At 35.7% G+C, this 17505-nt stretch overlaps 1 protein-coding gene across 1 annotated transcript; it reads left to right on the top strand.

The window, feature by feature from the left end:
- Window positions 1–6546: 6546 nt before the first annotated feature.
- LOC133327093 (nuclear envelope integral membrane protein) lies at window positions 6547–9064 on the top strand. Its single transcript, XM_061535670.1, has 4 exons — window positions 6547–6643; window positions 6717–7227; window positions 8058–8532; window positions 8597–9064. Exons 1-4 carry the CDS (start codon window positions 6547–6549, stop codon window positions 9062–9064), a joined length of 1551 nt encoding a protein of 516 aa, XP_061391654.1.
- Window positions 9065–17505: the final 8441 nt, after the last annotated feature.

Below are 17505 nucleotides of genomic sequence, written 5' to 3'. Positions count from 1 at the left end.
TCTACTTGATATTTCCATCGTATTCGTGGCCTTCTCCTTTTGCGTGAACCATCACTTGGCCAATCTCACAAGATGGCCTAGCCAATGAAGTCGCTGCAGCTCGATCGGTCTGACTTTGTCTATGTCCGAGAATAGATGGTATAGCTCAGGGTTCATTCGACGGCGATATTCACCATCGACGCAGATCGGCCCATAGATCTTCCGGAGAATTTTTATCTCAAACACTCCAAGAGCAAGTACCCATGCTTCAGATCCATACAGCAGTACGGGTAATATCAGCGTCTTGTAGAGTGTACGTTTGGTCTGGCGAGAGGTGGCCATCCTTTTAAGTTGCTTACTCAAACCATAGTAGCATCTGTTGGCCAGCACCATACTCCTCCGGATTTCAAAGCTGATGTTATTAGTTTTGTTTATGGCGGTACCGAGGTATATAAAATAGTTCACCAACTCGAAGCTGTAGTTTTCAAGTTCCAAAGTCTATTGGACGTCTTGCGCTTTGATACCATCAGCATGGTCTTCTCGCCGTTTACTGCCAGTCCCACTTTGGCAGACTCCTTCTCAATTCGTTCAAAGGTGGCTTTTGACGCTCGCAATGTTCGACCATTATGTCGATGTCGTCGGCGTAGGCGAGTAACATATGCTGTTTGGTGTACAGTGGATGTGTTTCCAGCAGGATGTTGAACAGGTTACTCGACAGACTGTCACCTTGTCTGATTCCTCGTTCGGTATTGAAGGGCTCCGAATGGTCCTTTCCTACTTCAACTGCTGACATTGTACCAGTTAAAGTTATCCTGCATAGTCGTATTAATTTTGCAGGAATGCCAAACGCAGACATGGCTTCAAACACCGAACGGATGGGGCTGTCGAATGCGGCTTTATAGTCGACGAATAGGTGGAATGTGTCGATGTGTTTTCGTGGGTTTTTTTTTCCAGGATTTGGCGCAGAGTGAAAATCTGATCAATGGTGGATTTGCCAGGTTTGAAGCCGCATTGGTATGGTCCCATGACCATTGGCTTCAGTCGTTCACACAGCACACTGGATAGCACTTTATATGCGATGGGAAGGAGACTTATTCCTCTATAGTTGGCACATATCGTCTTGTCTCCTTTTTTGTGCACGGGACACAGAATGCTGAGGTTCAAATGATTGAGCTGGTCAAATTGTACAAATGAGCTGGTGCATTCTCCTGACCAGCATCTGACCACTTTCTGTTGTTCATATGTAATTCGTTTATCACCGTGCCACATAAACCTCCAGTGTACCTCTATTGATGATCTTAATTCCAAATTTACATTTTTGGAAAACTGTATCTCCATGCCAAGGAAGGTGGCAAAAAGGATAATTATCGGAATTCTCCATGCTTTAATTAATATATCCAATCACATAGTGGGAGTAGAGAACTTCGCGGTCCAGTCAGTTATTATTTAATAGTAAACGAGGCAGTTTAATTGGTTTGTACTCCTTTAGTATGGCTTGAATCTGGTTTTCGCAGCTTTGTAAACGAAATTGATACATCCTCTTCAACTCTTTCAAAAATTAGCCACACACAACCCCTGGCAGTTGGATAGATTTTCAAAAAAAAAGTGTAACATTTTTAGATTGAAACCAAATTGTGAGTCTATGGCTCTTCTAAAAAAAATGACCCGAGTGTCTGGACCTTATCAGTACTTGCTGTATAAAATAAAGTTTCTCTTCGCAGTGTTCTTTCTACTCATGTGTTCCTTTTATCCGCAGAGTCGATGAAATTTTAAATAGCTCATAAAAATTAAGCATACTTTTAGGCGAATTAATTGTCAGCCAAACTATATTAAACCATTATGAATCGACGAGTGTAAAACGGAGGTCCACTGTCGGAATTTTTCAAAAATGTTAGTGAGTAGGTACCAGAGAAGATGGACATATATTGCTAATAGATTCTTAAACTGTCTCCCAATTGTCTGACACTGATTTGATTTAATCAATTTGGGGTCTGAAACCAAGAGGCACATTTTTTGTCGTAGCAAAGGGTATACAAATTGAATCATATGTCGACAAGAGACTACCGTGTATATTTATGTGGTATTTTTTCAAAAATATATTATATTTTAATTTATTGATGTTTTTTTATATTTATTAAATCCAAATTTATTTCCTTCTTTTTTATTACATATCTGTATTTCTTATATTCTTTTTAATATCCAAAAAAGTTTTATTATTAGAAATAAATTTTTAATTACTTAATAGTTGTTTATACATTTTTTATCATCCATTTTCATCACATTAAAAACCAAATACTCAACAGCAAATAAATCACTCACACAGCAGCGGCAAGTCACCATAACATTTAAAAAATATATTATATATTAAGAAAAAAACAAACAAATTAACAATTCTCTTCTCTAGTTGCAAACAAACATAACATTTTAATAAAACAAAAAAAATCATACATTTTTCTATAAACTAAACAAAAAATCTAAAAAAATATATATACATATTTAAAACTCTTAAATGAAAACAAAAAAAAAAATATTTTTAATCATAAGCAAAATACCTTTCAATGGTGTAAAACTTTAATGCAATCTTTTCTTAAATGCAAAACAAAAATCCCCCAAAAAACCAACAAAACTAAGTCAAGTGAATATTTGCGTAACATAAAAAAAATAAAAATGATATAACAAATTTTTATTAATCTAATTAAGTCTCTATTTGCTAATTTATAATATAATAATATTAATATTATTATTATTAATTAATAATAACAACAGAAATTATACTGACTATATATTATTATTAATAATAATAAAGAAAGAAAAACCAACAACAAGAAGTAAATAAAAAAACAAAGACATAAACAAATTGATTTAAGGAAGACAAACAAACAAAAAAATAAAGAAGAAAATCACGCAAACATGAATCATAATATTAAATGAAAAAAAAACAAATTAAAAGAAGATGAAGAAAAAATGATATAAATAACAAGACATAAATAAAGAAAAGAAAAAAGTTGTTTAATTAAAATTTAAGTTTAACATTATACAAGTACCTATCCCTAAATTAAAACTAAAAACAACAACAAAATAAATAAATAAAACAATGCACGTTTATAATCTACGACAATTTTCTTCCCTAAAAAAAACTTTAAATGTGTTTTATTATTTTAAAGGAAATGGTATTTATTTTTTTACCCCGAGCCTTATGGTCAACCTAAAAGAAGATGAAAAATATTTAAACTTCATATGAAGCGAACGGAATATAAAATTTCATTTATTTGATTTAGTTCTAATCTATACTAATTCAAGAATGTCCCTATGAAATTTCAAGTGATAATCTCAACAACTCTTGAAGATATAGCCGATTTATTGTGATAGCATAAAATGACGGTAAGAGGTCTTCTCAAACTTTAAACGCATTTTTCTCCAAACAGCGTTTGTGCGAATGGCGGGCACGATAACTCAAAAACTAATACTCCTATCGATTCCAAATTTTGGAACGTTTCTCTGTGAATGTATAGCTATCGTATGAACTAGGTGACAATATCTTTCAAAGGTCTGCCATTTTGTTGATTTTTGAGCGAAGTTAATAATCCTAGTTCATACGAGAGCCAGACATGTACCCTTTCAAACACCGTTTAAGAAAATAGCTGTACTAACGGATAATCTCAGTGGCATTTTGGAGGTAAAGAACGGTGGGAAGGGGAATTCTCTGGTGGAAGAGCTAGTTGTGCTGGGCACGGAGATCAATACCCCTCTAACGATTGGTGATGCAATAATGCAGATAACAAAAATAATTTTCTATCGACCCCATTAAATGCAAGGAAATCAATAGGATATTAACTGGCCATTGTTTCTGCAACAGCACACTAGCTCGTTTTGGAGTGGAATCGTCAGCTATGTGCGATATTTGTAATGTTGAGGAAACCACAGATCATGTAATTTTTGAATGCCGAAAACATGAGTCCATCAGGAGCTCTATTAACGAGCTCAGTAGAGCAAGATCAATGGACGATTTCATCACCTGTTATGGCTTCGGAAAAATTCTGATAATCACTTCATTGTTTGGATAAAGTTCATGTAAACCTTTAGGCAGTTGGCCTTTTCCATGTCCTGGGGGATAGATTGCTCACACTAGCAGTCATTAAAACAAAAAAAAAAAAACATAAAAAATAAATACATACATAGAAACATAGAAAAAAATCAAATCACAGCCAATTCCGCAAAACGTGTAAAAATACCAAAATGTAATAAATAATAATATTATGGGGAAATTTGTTACACAATTAGAACACAAAATATAAAATTACTGATAATTCGGTTGCAAAATGTTTTTTTTTTTTTTAAATACTGAAAATGTGGGCAATTATATGGATTTCCTGCTAAGATTCGGAACCCTTTTCTAAATATTTGACTGAAATTTCATACAATTTATTTATTAATTTGTTTTAGTTACAAAAATAAATATTGATCAAGATGTTCAAAATATAGATCACAATTATGACAGATAACAGAAATAGATGACAGATAGAGGACATATATTTTATAGATGGCAGCCAGTTAAAATAGATGATTGTCCTCTAAAAAAAACTTTCAATAGGAAGCATTGCTATAAATTGGTAATTAGAAATACATACATAAATTACAGTCAATTCGGCTGAAAATCCTGCCCAAACTTTCCAAAACAACAACATTTTGGAGGGCAGATCATTTCAATGGATAACTTTCAATAGGTGTTTGGTGTGCATATAATTTCAATGGATAACTTTCAGTAGGAAACTACTTACAAATATTAAATTACAGGCAATTCGTCTGAAAAACTTGATTAAACTCCACAAAATATCAAAATTGGGGGCTACTTGCAAATTTGGACCAATGGCGATTATTTTTAATAGGAAGTTGTACTACCTAGTGGTAATGCTAATTGCTAATTTATATCCCATTTAGCAGAAAATCGTACCAAACTTCCCAAAATACTGAATAATATGGGTTATTGTTATATGGGGTGATACGCTTACCAATATTGGTCATTTTTAGTGAGCAGATGTATTTGTACCCAATAAATACTGAAAATATCAAATTGCAGCCAAATCGATATATTGAAAAACGTGCCACAAATCCCCAAAACACCTAATATTTGGGGGTAGCGTTATAGGGGTTATATCAAAACATGGAGCAATGTATTTTATTTCCAACCTCAAATCATTGGATTATTAACAACATTTTTTTATCCTATATATTGCGATCTCTTGTCAGTCAAACTTGAGCCTAACAAGAATTATTTTTTAAACACATACCTATTTATGTTATAATTCTGGTTCCTTAGCGACTAGTTCCACACCCACCTTTCCATGGTTCGCAGGCCCCTCCAAACATTTATATCGACCTCCCTAAGACCAATAGTTAGTCGAAGTGTTAATCAAACTCAATATGGAGCCGTAACACTCAATCGTAATTTCAACAGCCAGATGGGCATTCTATAAATCGACATTGAATTTTACGTTGATCTATGACAGGGTATAAAAATTTATCCACCACGACACAAGGACTCCTCAAACCGCTGACGGTATACATCTATCGATTTTTTATTATTTTTTTGCATTAAAAATGTATGCAGACTTTCATTGGGAGAAACATTGGTATGATTCTGGCTCCTTGGCGACTAGATCCACACAACCTGGGACCAATAGTAAGTCGAAGGGTTAATCAAACTCAATATGGAGCCGTAACATTCAATCGTAATTTCAACAGCTAGATGGACATGCTATAAATCGACATAGAATTTTATGTTGATCTATGACAGGGTATAAAAATTGATCGGACTCCTCAAACTGCTGGCCGTATACATCTATCGACAATTTTTTTACATTTAAAATGTATGCAGATTTTCATTTCATCAAAAGAATCAATACAATCGGGAACTGGGCTTTAACCTAGACTTGAGTCAAAAAAAAGTACATTCTTACCGTTATCCGCCAATGTGTTGAAGATTAAATGCGGTTCAATTTCCATGCCAATTTTTTCGATTAGTTTTCGCCTGCCATCTGCGCAAATTTTTGCTGTTGCGCCAATTCCTCCAATATATACCAAAAACAAATTAACAGTACTTGCCTAGGAAAACCTGTTGGCTTATTTTTCACGTTGGCTTATTTTTCACGTTTTCCAACACTTGGAATCCCGATTCTTTTTATAATATTCGATATTTAAAAAAAGTTTGCAGATTCAATAAATCATTTTACCGCTCTTTTTTCTTTGTTCCCTTTTCGAAATCAGCCTATCAAGCTATCAGCTGATTGACATTCACCATGTCTAATTCGTAAACATGACAGAGTATCTTCTATTTTGTTTCGATTTTGGTGTTTATCGGTCATTCTCTGTTGTCTCCTGCTATTCGCGGCGTGCAAAACGTTTTTTGGTAATTTTCGGCGCGCCGCCGTTTCTTCTGTTCTGTTTTTTTTTCGCACTGCCGGTTATCAACGACAACCAACTACTGGGAAATTGTTTTGTTTTTGTTGAGTTTCTATTTTTAGTTCGAATGTTTTCAAACAATTTTTAAAAGTTCCAAATGAAAGAACAATGAAAATTTTAATAATTTTGATATTCGTCTCAATTTTGGCGACGCAAGCTGCTGAACTTGTACCCAACTCGGCGACTACACGGAACAATAACAAAGGTAAGCAGAATATTATTACCCAAGGATGAAAGCAAAATATAATAGCATCCCCTGTTGTTCTATATGATTTTAGTACGCTATTTGGAGGCTGGTGAAATCTACAACTACGAACCCTTGCGACGCGGCCGTGGCTTCTTCGAACGGGATCTGCGTACCTATTGCTACAAGGGCGAGGAAAGAACACTGAGGCGTCTTTTCGAAACTGTCGAGCTGATTTTAGAAATTGAAGGTGACGATTATACCCAATATGATGGTGCAACACCGGAGGAAGTGCAACAACACTACGATGAACATCGTTCCCTGTTCAGCTTCAATTTGTTTAGTCAGAAACGTGCTCGTCTATCTCTGTCACCGTTCGTTTCCAGTTGTATGGGCATTGAAACGATTGAACCCTATCGTATACGTTTACATAAGGTACGCGTTGATTTCTGGCGTGTCCTTCAATTGATAATTGGTTGTTTGGTATTCCAATATGCGGGGAAATTATCGCATAATTCCCTTTTTTATTATATTACTGGTGTAGCTTTGGGTATATGTTCATCATTTATGCTGCTGATATGGTTGTCAAGCAAACTTGTACCAAGGTAAGTGAGATTTTTTTTGTATATTTCTTTAGAAATTTTTATTGTAAGAAATCTGTTTGTGGATAGACAAGTTTCCAATAAGAAAACAGCAATAAAATGGATTCAGTTTTAATAAAACATTCCGATGCCTAATTAAATTAGGATTAGGGGATGACATTGTATACTCTATCACTAGTGTCAGTTCATATAAATAAGCATGTAAAAATTTTTATGAATCTTGGGCCATTAAGATGAATACCTCAAAATGTGTAGCAATTTGCTTACTTCCGGAAAATTTAACTCCGACTTTATGTAAATGGAGCTCTATACAATCAATGTTTTCCGATTGAAACAAAATTTTTCATACCATATTAAACTTACTAAAGGTTAGGATATTGTACATATGAGCATCTCTTGTATGTACCCAAAGTGGTGAAGGATATCATATAGTCGGCGAACAATTTTTGAACTTCCTTTACTGGTTTTCTTAATAGCCAAGAGCTGTGAGGAGTTTATGGTTTCCTTCGGAACAGTACACATGATGCTGTTTGTAAGTCGACCCTAGTGGCTGAGGGTAGGAACGTTCATGCTTACTCACGACCTTTTACATTTTTCCCTTTAACCGAATGCATTCATTTTCTTTGATTACACTAGGGTCTTAGTAGACATATCTCTGGCCGTAAAAGATTGACCTCCAATGTTTCATTTAGTGTTTCTTTGGGCATTGATTGCACTTCTTAGTGCTTAAGTTGTCAGCGAGGATTCCATAGTTTCCTTTGAGCATCCCCCTCTCGATTTCTGATTATCCAAAAATAATCAAATATTCTTTCTATGACTTTCTATCTTTTCAGACGTACCATGATGTATGGTGTATTGATTGGCGGCTGGACCATTGGTTTATATGTCATACAAATGTTGTGGGAAAATCTGCAAGTCATTATTGTGACCTATCGCACCTATGTCTTTTGGTATATTTTAATAACTGGTGTTGTTTCCTTCTTCTTCTGCTATCGTTGGGGACCGCCGACAAATAAACGTTCCAAAAATATTATCAAATGGCTGTTACAATTGATGTCGCTACTGCTCATTTATTTGTCCAGTTATTATGAGGAGGCAACTGCAGCAATAATTATAATTACCATCGTTTTGCATTACTTCCCACGCTCTCTATGGTATAAATGTCGTGCTTTCTGGTTGCGTAAATTTCCACCCAAACGTCGGCTGCTTACCAACGAAGAATACTATGAACAGGGAGTGCGTGAGACAACCAAAGCTTTGGAAGAATTGCGGCAATATGCTAGCAGCCCCAATTGTAATCAATGGAGGGTGAGTGGTTTCAAATGTTTGTCAAGAAATTCAAAATTCTATAGCTTGCGGTTTATTTCATTAGGTTATGTGTAAGCTACGTGACCCCTTACGTTTTGCCGCCTTTGTTGAGGGTGCCTCTCACTTGCGCGATGAAGAAATTTTACGTTTTGAATCGTCCAAATACGATGAAGATGATGATAGCAATGATTCAGATATTATATTGGAGGATAGTGAAAGTGAAGAACATAATCACCATACTTACAATAAATCACGTCGTTCTACTTCGCGCCAACCTTTACAAGATGATATTAGCGAAGATGAAGATTATAATAATGATGGTGATAACATATCTCGAAGTGGAACACCACAAAATAGCAGTAGATTACGTTATAGTCTAGGAGCATCTACCTCATCAGCTGGAAGACAAAGAGCTGTAGGACGTCATTTAACACCAATAAATTCTGTACACAAAACAACAACACGCTCAAGTGTAACAAGATCCGCAAGTAGAATATCAAGACGCGAAGAACGTGATGAATTCAGTGATTAAGCCTAATCTTCAGGATGGGGACATTTCCACAACTTAACTCATAATTTTAAATGTGTTTTTGTATTATTTGTATTTTCCTTAATTTTATGTTATTTGTTTCGTTGTTTTGTGTTTTTAGTTTTTGTTAGGATTCTTGAACTCATTTGAAGAATTTAAAATACTTATAATATTTGTAACTTCAACGACTGCCAAAACATTTGAAATAAAATACAAAATAAGTTATTTTATAAGCATTCACAGAGCCTCTCCTCCTATTCATAATAAGAGCCTAAAAACACGTCTCAAAACAAACTGATGTTGTACGTGAACAAAAGACTATAATAAAATTGTCAATTTTTTGTCAGCTTACTAAAGTACTGTAGCAGTTTTATGGGAAAATTGATTGGCTTTAATATGGTCCCTCTTTCATCGCAATTGTGAACACTGACCACCCTGCAGAAATGAAAAGGGGCAGGTAAAGTAAGTAAATAAAATGATTACGCCACGTATTGTAGCTGCCATGAAACGAGAAATGAATTTGGCTGCGGATTTATGGTCATCTCCAGATTCACTCAAGTAGATGAGCGAATTGCTATAAACCGTATAAAAGCGAAGTTCTTCTACATCAGTCTTATTTGCGTCCATGCTCCGACGGAAGACAAAGAAGAACATACCAAAGACATTTTTTACGAGCGCCTAGAAACAGCATATAACCACTGTCCTGGCTATGACATTACAATTCTGCTAGGAGATTTTAATGCAAACAATGGAAGAGAAAATGTGGTAGTTAGCAGCATCTCGATATACACAAGGCCACTGGATTTCTCCCGATCAAACAACGTGAAATCAAATTGGTCATGTTGCGACAGAATGAAGGCATTCATCTAGTGTTTTAGACGTTCGATCGATCTGAAGAGCGAATATCGATTCGGACCACCACCTTGTAGCAGGTACCCACTCGTCTTAATGTAGCAGCAAAGATGCGATCTAACACAATACGAAAACTCGACGTCGAAAAGCTGCAGACACAACAAATAGCAGAAGCCTGCTCCGCTCAACTTACCCACTTGCTTGACGAAAGCCCCGTGTCCCAAACATAATATAGAAGCTCAATGGCAATGAATTGCCCACTGCAGCAAAAGCAACACAAGGGTATGTGCCAACATCAAAAAACCTTTCCATTGCATATAAAATGTACTGTGTGAACGACTGAAGCCAATGGTCAATGACATTATTGGACCATATAAATGCCGCTTCAACCTTGCAAATCCACCATTGACCAGATTTTCACACTGCGCCAAAACTTGGAAAAGACCCACGAAAAACACATCGACACAATTCACTTATTCGTCGGAAATAAAGCCGCATTCGACAGCCCTATCCGTTCAGATGTGTTTAAAACCATGTCTGCGTTCGGCATTACTGCATGATAAGTTTAACTGGTACAATGACAGCAATGAAAGTAGGAAAGGACCTCTCGGCGCCCTTCAATGCCAAACGAGAATTCAGATAAGGTGACAGTTTTTCGTGCGACCTGTTTAGAATCCTGCTGGAAAAGGACATACGAAATGCAAAGGTGAACAGAAATGGTACTCTGTGAAACAAAGAACACATCGCCATAGATGAAGTCTGCCAAAGTGGGTCTGGCAGTAAATGGCGAGAAGACCAAGCTGATGGTATCAACGCACAAGACGTCCAGAAGTCTCGGACCAACTGTGGAACATGAGATCTACAGCTTCGAGGTAATCAAAAATTGTATATACTTTGGTACCGCCATAGTATGGTATAAGTAAGCAACTTAGAATAAAAGCCACTTCTCGTCAGACCAAACTGACACTCTACAAAACGCTGATACTACCCGTGCTGGTGTATGGATCTGAAGCATGGGTACTTTCGCAAGCAGATGAGGCAGCTCTTGCAGTCTTTGAGAGAAAAATTCTCCGAAAGATCTATAAGCTGATCTGCGTGAACGGTTAATATCACCGTCGAATGAACCATGAGTTGTATCATATATTCTCTGACATCGACATAGTCAGACGTATCGAGCTGCAGCGACTACGTTGGCTAGGTTATGGCATATAAAAGCGAGCCAAGTGATGGTTCACGCAGAAAGGAAAGGCCAAGAATTCGATGGAAAGATCAAGTGGTAGACAACATTTCGGAACATGGTCTTTAAAATTGGTAGAGCTGTGCACAAGACCGACGCGCATTGAATCTTTTTTAAGCTCGGTTTATGGAACAAATGTTTTGCCATAAGCCAGCTAAGTAAGGATTCCTGGTGAATAAAAAATTAAACAAGTGAAAAAGCGTTAAGTTCGTTTTGGCCGATCTTTGGATACCCTCCACCATAGATATACTGACAGGTACTTGAAATGAAAATATAGGGAAAATACCAAAAAGTGAACCAATACCGACGTTTCTACAAGCCGATTATGTAAACCATAATACAAATTTCAGAAATTTTTAGTCGATGATTATACCTTCAGCCTTATGGCTAGTGAGCGGTGAAAATATACCTCATCGAATTATTGGTCCATGTTTCTTTGGACCAAATTTTTTTTTCAGAAAATTTTGATTTCATCCAATCTTTGACCATCTTATTATTTTTTCCAAACTTAGTTCAAGTTCGAAGATGGGGAACTTCGGTCCACTCCTCTGTTTATATTTACCAAGTGTAATTTGGAACACAATTTTGTAGTAGGATGAACGACCCACTATCACATAACCCCATAACAGAATAAAATATAAATGTCCCGATCGCCTGTAGGAATTTTGAATGCACCTCCACTACGTGGAGGGTATACAAATGTGAACCAGTCCGAACTTTGGAACACCCCATTCCCCCTTCGTTGCAAAGAATTTTGTGGGTATCTTTCGCCCATGACCTCATTTCTAGACAATGACATTGTCTCCATATAAAAATCCCGACCGACTTTAGATATTTAATTAAATTTATACCTTATGGTGCAGGTTTCAAAAAGTTCGGTCCTTCCCTATTGACTTGTTTCAGCATTTTCTTATCGACATTCAATTTTTTTGACTGAGTGTATGTATTTTAATTCACATACCGTAAAACACACTCTTCCGGGCTATGTCATGCAGATTTTTTTTTTTTGTCATCTTCACAGCAATTTTTCTACAATACCCTAAACAAAGTTAACACTCCCATAACATTTATTTAGATGTCAAAAATGTTCAACAATTACCTCGATGTACATTCATCATCATCATCAGCAACAACAATATCATAATTTCATTTGCAATCCTATAATATTTCATAAGACTGTATAATTTTGGGAAGACGCCAGTGGCGTAACTTTGATTATTTCGGGTGGGATACTATGGAGGGGGAATGTTGCCTCTGACCTACTCATATTTAATAAATTACGAAAACATGTCTAACTCCAATAGCAAACGAAAAAATTTAAAGGACCCCACTAATCTTTGCTCTTCCCCGCTAATGATTACGCCTTGAGGTGAATATTTAGTTATATAGGAAATTTTTGAAAAAAAAAATGTTAATAATATTTTACCAAATCATGTTGGCAACAAAAGCAAAAAATAAAATAATATTTTGCAACCATCATTTCCTGCCCATTTACATGTACTACTCAGTGTTGCCAATTTAGCACTTTTAGTGCTAGATTTAGCACTTTTCAAACTCGTTTAGCACCAAAAAAATTGATCTAGCACCTAGCACTTTTTTTAGCATTTTTAATTTGTTCCAGAATTTTAAAAAAATGTTAGTATTACTCCAAAAAAATTATCGTTTTGAGAATGCAAAATACTAAATTACAGTCAATATCGTTGAAAAACGTGTCCAAAATTCTCAAAATATCAACTTGGGTCAATATTAATAATTTTTATTGCGGAGATGTGGTGATACCGTTATATTGGAGGGTGCCATATTAAGGGGGCTACACTTAAACGGAGGTCAATATTAAAATTATTAGTACGGAAATGTGCTATACAATGAGAACCCAAAAATTTGATTGAAAACGTGTCAAAAATACCCATAAGCCATTTCGGTGAAAAAACGTGCCCAAAATGTCTAGAATTGCGAATACCGGGGGTACCGTTATATTGAAACTTGGGTCAATATTAACAATTTTTGGTACGGATATGTGTCATTCAAATGAACCCAAAATACGAAAATACTGCCAGATTACTATCATGCTTTTCGTTGTGGCATCTAGACAAAAAAAATACTCTTCTTGGTTCATTTCATCTGCTTTAACCTATAGATGCCACACATCACCCCATAACCGGAATTTTGTGCAAAATTGCATAGCTTTGATCTAGTGATAGAATAGAACTGTAGGTCATCTTATTGAGGAGATGTATGCATTCTTATAGAAGTCCTGGTGGTCTGGTGGTATATATATACGTATAGCTTCCACACCGGTCTCTGTCCTTCTAGAATAAATGTATACGACATTAAATGGAAAATTTGCAAAATTTTTTTTACACAAACGTCTTGGTCAATATGCTTATTCATTAGCGTTTCCCCCATGTACAGTTTTATGTCCTCTAGAGAGACCAGAAAAACATATAAAATGCTTGTGGTTGACTTCAACTGTCAAATATTGACCGATTTTACCGAACAAAATAAGTGTCTTCACTGGACATAACCGCATATGCAAAATACCGTGACAAATGTTTCATAGCTGTGAACGTTACTTTGTTTACAAATGTTAATGGATATACACGCATATCCATATCGACTCAGCTAGTCTAGATATGACGATCCGTATACTAAAATGTGAGTCCAGGACCAATATTTCGTGACGTTACAAACTGTTGAAACACAAACACTTATAATACACCCACAACATAGTTGTTAACTTCAAGTTCCTTATTCGTATTTAAGTATATACATAATTTTCAAGGAAATAAAGATATAATTAAAAAATAAAAGTAAATATCTTTATATTACTTTTTAGCACTTTTTTCTGGCACTTTTCTAAAATTTTTAGCACTTTTTAGCATTTTTTTCAACAAAATCTAGCATTTTTTCTCAACCATGTTTTGGCAACACTGGTACTACTTCCCCGCATCCCCCTCCCAATATGTTTCTGTTACTGTAATAACCAAAATCATTGGTAGTTTGCAGTTGTGAATCTGACACGATGTTTGTACTTCATGCCACCAAGATGCACCTTCATTCACCATGATGTAACCGAAAAGTTCGCGCCAGGTATGCCAAGTGTAAAGCTATGTGAACTCACAATTAGACCTTATATGGCATACAGTTTGGCATATGGCTGTAACATAGGTGTACACGAGGCACACGTGTTACTTGAATCTCATCGCACGACATACAAACATAAATACAATTTATTTGTGCACTTTAGGTTAAATAATGGGTGAAAAGTAATAAATCATAATACGATTAACAATTGCTTGGTTTTATTTCCATTGTTTTCCGAAGTCGTCGAATTTCAATTACAGTGGAGCCAGAAACAATATCTCTTTTTATACCCTTCACCACACTGTGGTACAGGGTATTATGTCTTTGTGCATATGTTTGTAACAGGCAAAAGGAAATGAGATAGACACATGGTCCCTTTAGAGAATATGCAAAGAATCACGTTCTGAGTCGATTTACGCCTGTCCGTCTGTCCGTCCGTCCATGCATTTTTGTGAACAAAGTACAGGTCGCATTTATGATCCGATTTGGATGAAATTTGGCATAGCTCACTTATTTTGCCCAAGGATAAACCCTATTGAAATTGGAAAAATCGATTAAGATTTATATATAGCTCCCATATATATTTTCGTCCGATTTAATGTAATGAATTAGGTTTAGAATGATGTGCGTTAAGTTTCCTGAAAATCGGTTCAGATTTAGATATAGCTGCCATATATATTTTCGTCCGATTTAATGTAAATAGTGCACTAAAGCCCCTATATATCTTTCGATTTGCACGAAATTTGGCATAGCGTAATGAATTAGGCCTAGAATGATGTGTGCTAAGTTTCGTGAAAATCGGTTCAGATTTAGATACAGCTTCAATATATATTTTCGTCCGATTTAAGGTAAATGGTCCACCAAAGTCCCTTAACATCTTTCGATTTGCACGAAATTTGGCACATTAGGTTTAGAATGATGTGTGTTAAGTTTCGTGAAAATCGGTTCAGATTTAGATGTAGCTTTTATATCTAACCAATTGAAAAATTTAATATCGGCTGCAGAATGACATGTTTATGGATCCAATTTAATTTTACTTGTCCTTTAAAAATGCGACGTCTGTTAGGATTAATCTGTTGAATATGCCCAAAGTGGTGAAGGGTATCATATAGTCGGCCCGTCCGACTTTACTACTATCCTTACTGGTTTTTAATTTTTAAAAGTATCAAACATGAACTTCCGGAAAATCGGCTATAATACCGTTACCGTTATTAACAACAGATCGCTTGTAAAGACAATATCCAAAAGCCCCGGCCTCTAAGTGATTTAAACTTTGAAATAGTATTCTAACAAGTAAAAACATTGTTAAGTTCAGTCGGGCCACAGGCCACAGGTAATAGTAAATGACATTTTTGTTTGAAGGCGAATTTTTGTAAAATTAAAAAATGAAATGAAAATTACAGCCAATTCGGTTGCAAGGAAGCCTAAAAATACAAACGGACTATCCGATTTTAATGAAACTTTTTACAATCTATTATCTTTACCAAGCCTAGATCAAGTAGGAAGATGGGACCGATTGGTACGCTCCTTCTAATACCTCTCCCACAAATGGTCAAAATTGTCAATATTTGTAAATCCAATATCAGGTGAATGGACAATCCATTATTATTACGACGTCTAAATTAAGTTTGAAGATGGGACCCATTGGTCCACTCCTTCTGGTACCTTCCCCACAGATGGTCAAAATTTTCAATATTTATAAACCCAATATCAGGCTAATGGAATGTTCGATTTGAACCAAACTTTGAAAAACCTATTACCTTTACCAAGCTCAGATCACGTTCAAAGATAGGACCCATTGGTCCACTCGTTCTGGTACCTCCCCCACAAAGAGTTAAAATTTTCAATATTTGTATATCCAATATCAGGCGAATGGAATGCCCGATATGAACCAAACTTTGCACAGACCATTATCTTTACGAAGTCTAGATTAATTCCAAAGATGGGACCCATTGGTCCACTCCTTTTTGGACCTCCCCCCCAAAAAGTAAAATTTTCAATATTTATAAATGCAATATCAGGCGAATTTCAACCAAACATTGCAGAACCTATTACCTTTACCAACCCTATATAAAGTCCCAAAATGGGACCCAGTAGATCACTCCTTCCGGTACCTCCGGTCCCTCACAAATGGTCAATATTTTATAAAATTTTATCAACATTAAATCCGAAATAGTTCTGAAAATTATTTATCACCCTCCAAAAATCCAAAATGCCAAATTATTACCACTTTAATGGGAAAATTCTGCTCAAACCTCAAAATATCCTCCACGATTCTGGAGTGGTCTCTGGACCTACATACATATATTTATAATTTTCTGGTAAACAAATGAAAAACATTTAGCAGGAATCCGGAAAGCTAAATACGACAAAAACCTCTTCTTGTATGCTAGGTTAAAACATGAACACTCTAAGAACGCGGAATTTCGGAATTTATTTAATTTCGGTATGAAAATTCGGCTAAAACATTCAAAACAAAATCGTGGACTTATATCGACAATTTTCTGTATGTCAGCCCTAAAAAATCGGAATGCCAAATTACAGCCTCTTCGGTTGGATATAGCTCCCATATATAGTTTCGTCCGATTTTATGTAAATGGTGCACCAAACTTACAATATTCGTCCGATTGAGACAATATTTTGCACAGAGTACTGAATTAGGTCTAGATTCATGTATACCTAGTTTTGTTGAAATCGATTCAGATTTAGGTATAACTCTCATAGTTTCGTCCGATTGTATGTAAATGGAGCACCATACTGCCAATATTGGTCCGATTGAGACAAAATTTCGCACAGAGTACTATATTAGGTCCAACTTCAAGTCTGTAAAGTTTTGTTAAAATCGGTTCAGATTTTTATAAAGCTCCCATATATAGTAAGGCCCGATTTTAGGTTAATGGTGCACCAAACTCCCATGGTTTGTCCGATTGAGACAGATTCAGATTTATAAATAGCTCCCATATATATTTTCGTCCGATTTTACGTAAATGGAACACCGAGAAGCCTATGTTTGTTTTATTTATTACAGAAATATGAAATATTGCCAAGAGTATTGGATTTAAATCGAAATTTGTTGAAATCGATTTCATCTAAATGATGTAGCAAATAACAAAAGTTTTTCCGATTGGGAAGAATTTGTACACAACTTACCAAATTAGAGCTAAAATAACGCGTTCCGTTCCTTTTTTGGTCTCCTACACTTCTTCTTTGGTTTGGGCCACGATGTCTTCTTTGGTTTGGGCGCCATATTCCAATTTCGCCTACCGTACAG

The sequence above is a fragment of the Musca vetustissima genome, unplaced genomic scaffold, assembly GCF_032173495.1.
Source record: "Musca vetustissima isolate MV318-11 ecotype Yass unplaced genomic scaffold, APGP_CSIRO_Mvet_v1 utg4859, whole genome shotgun sequence".
In the NCBI taxonomy this organism is placed as follows: domain Eukaryota; kingdom Metazoa; phylum Arthropoda; class Insecta; order Diptera; family Muscidae; genus Musca; species Musca vetustissima.
Note: the sequence above shows the minus strand (reverse complement) of the source record. Positions and strands in the feature narration are given on the sequence as shown.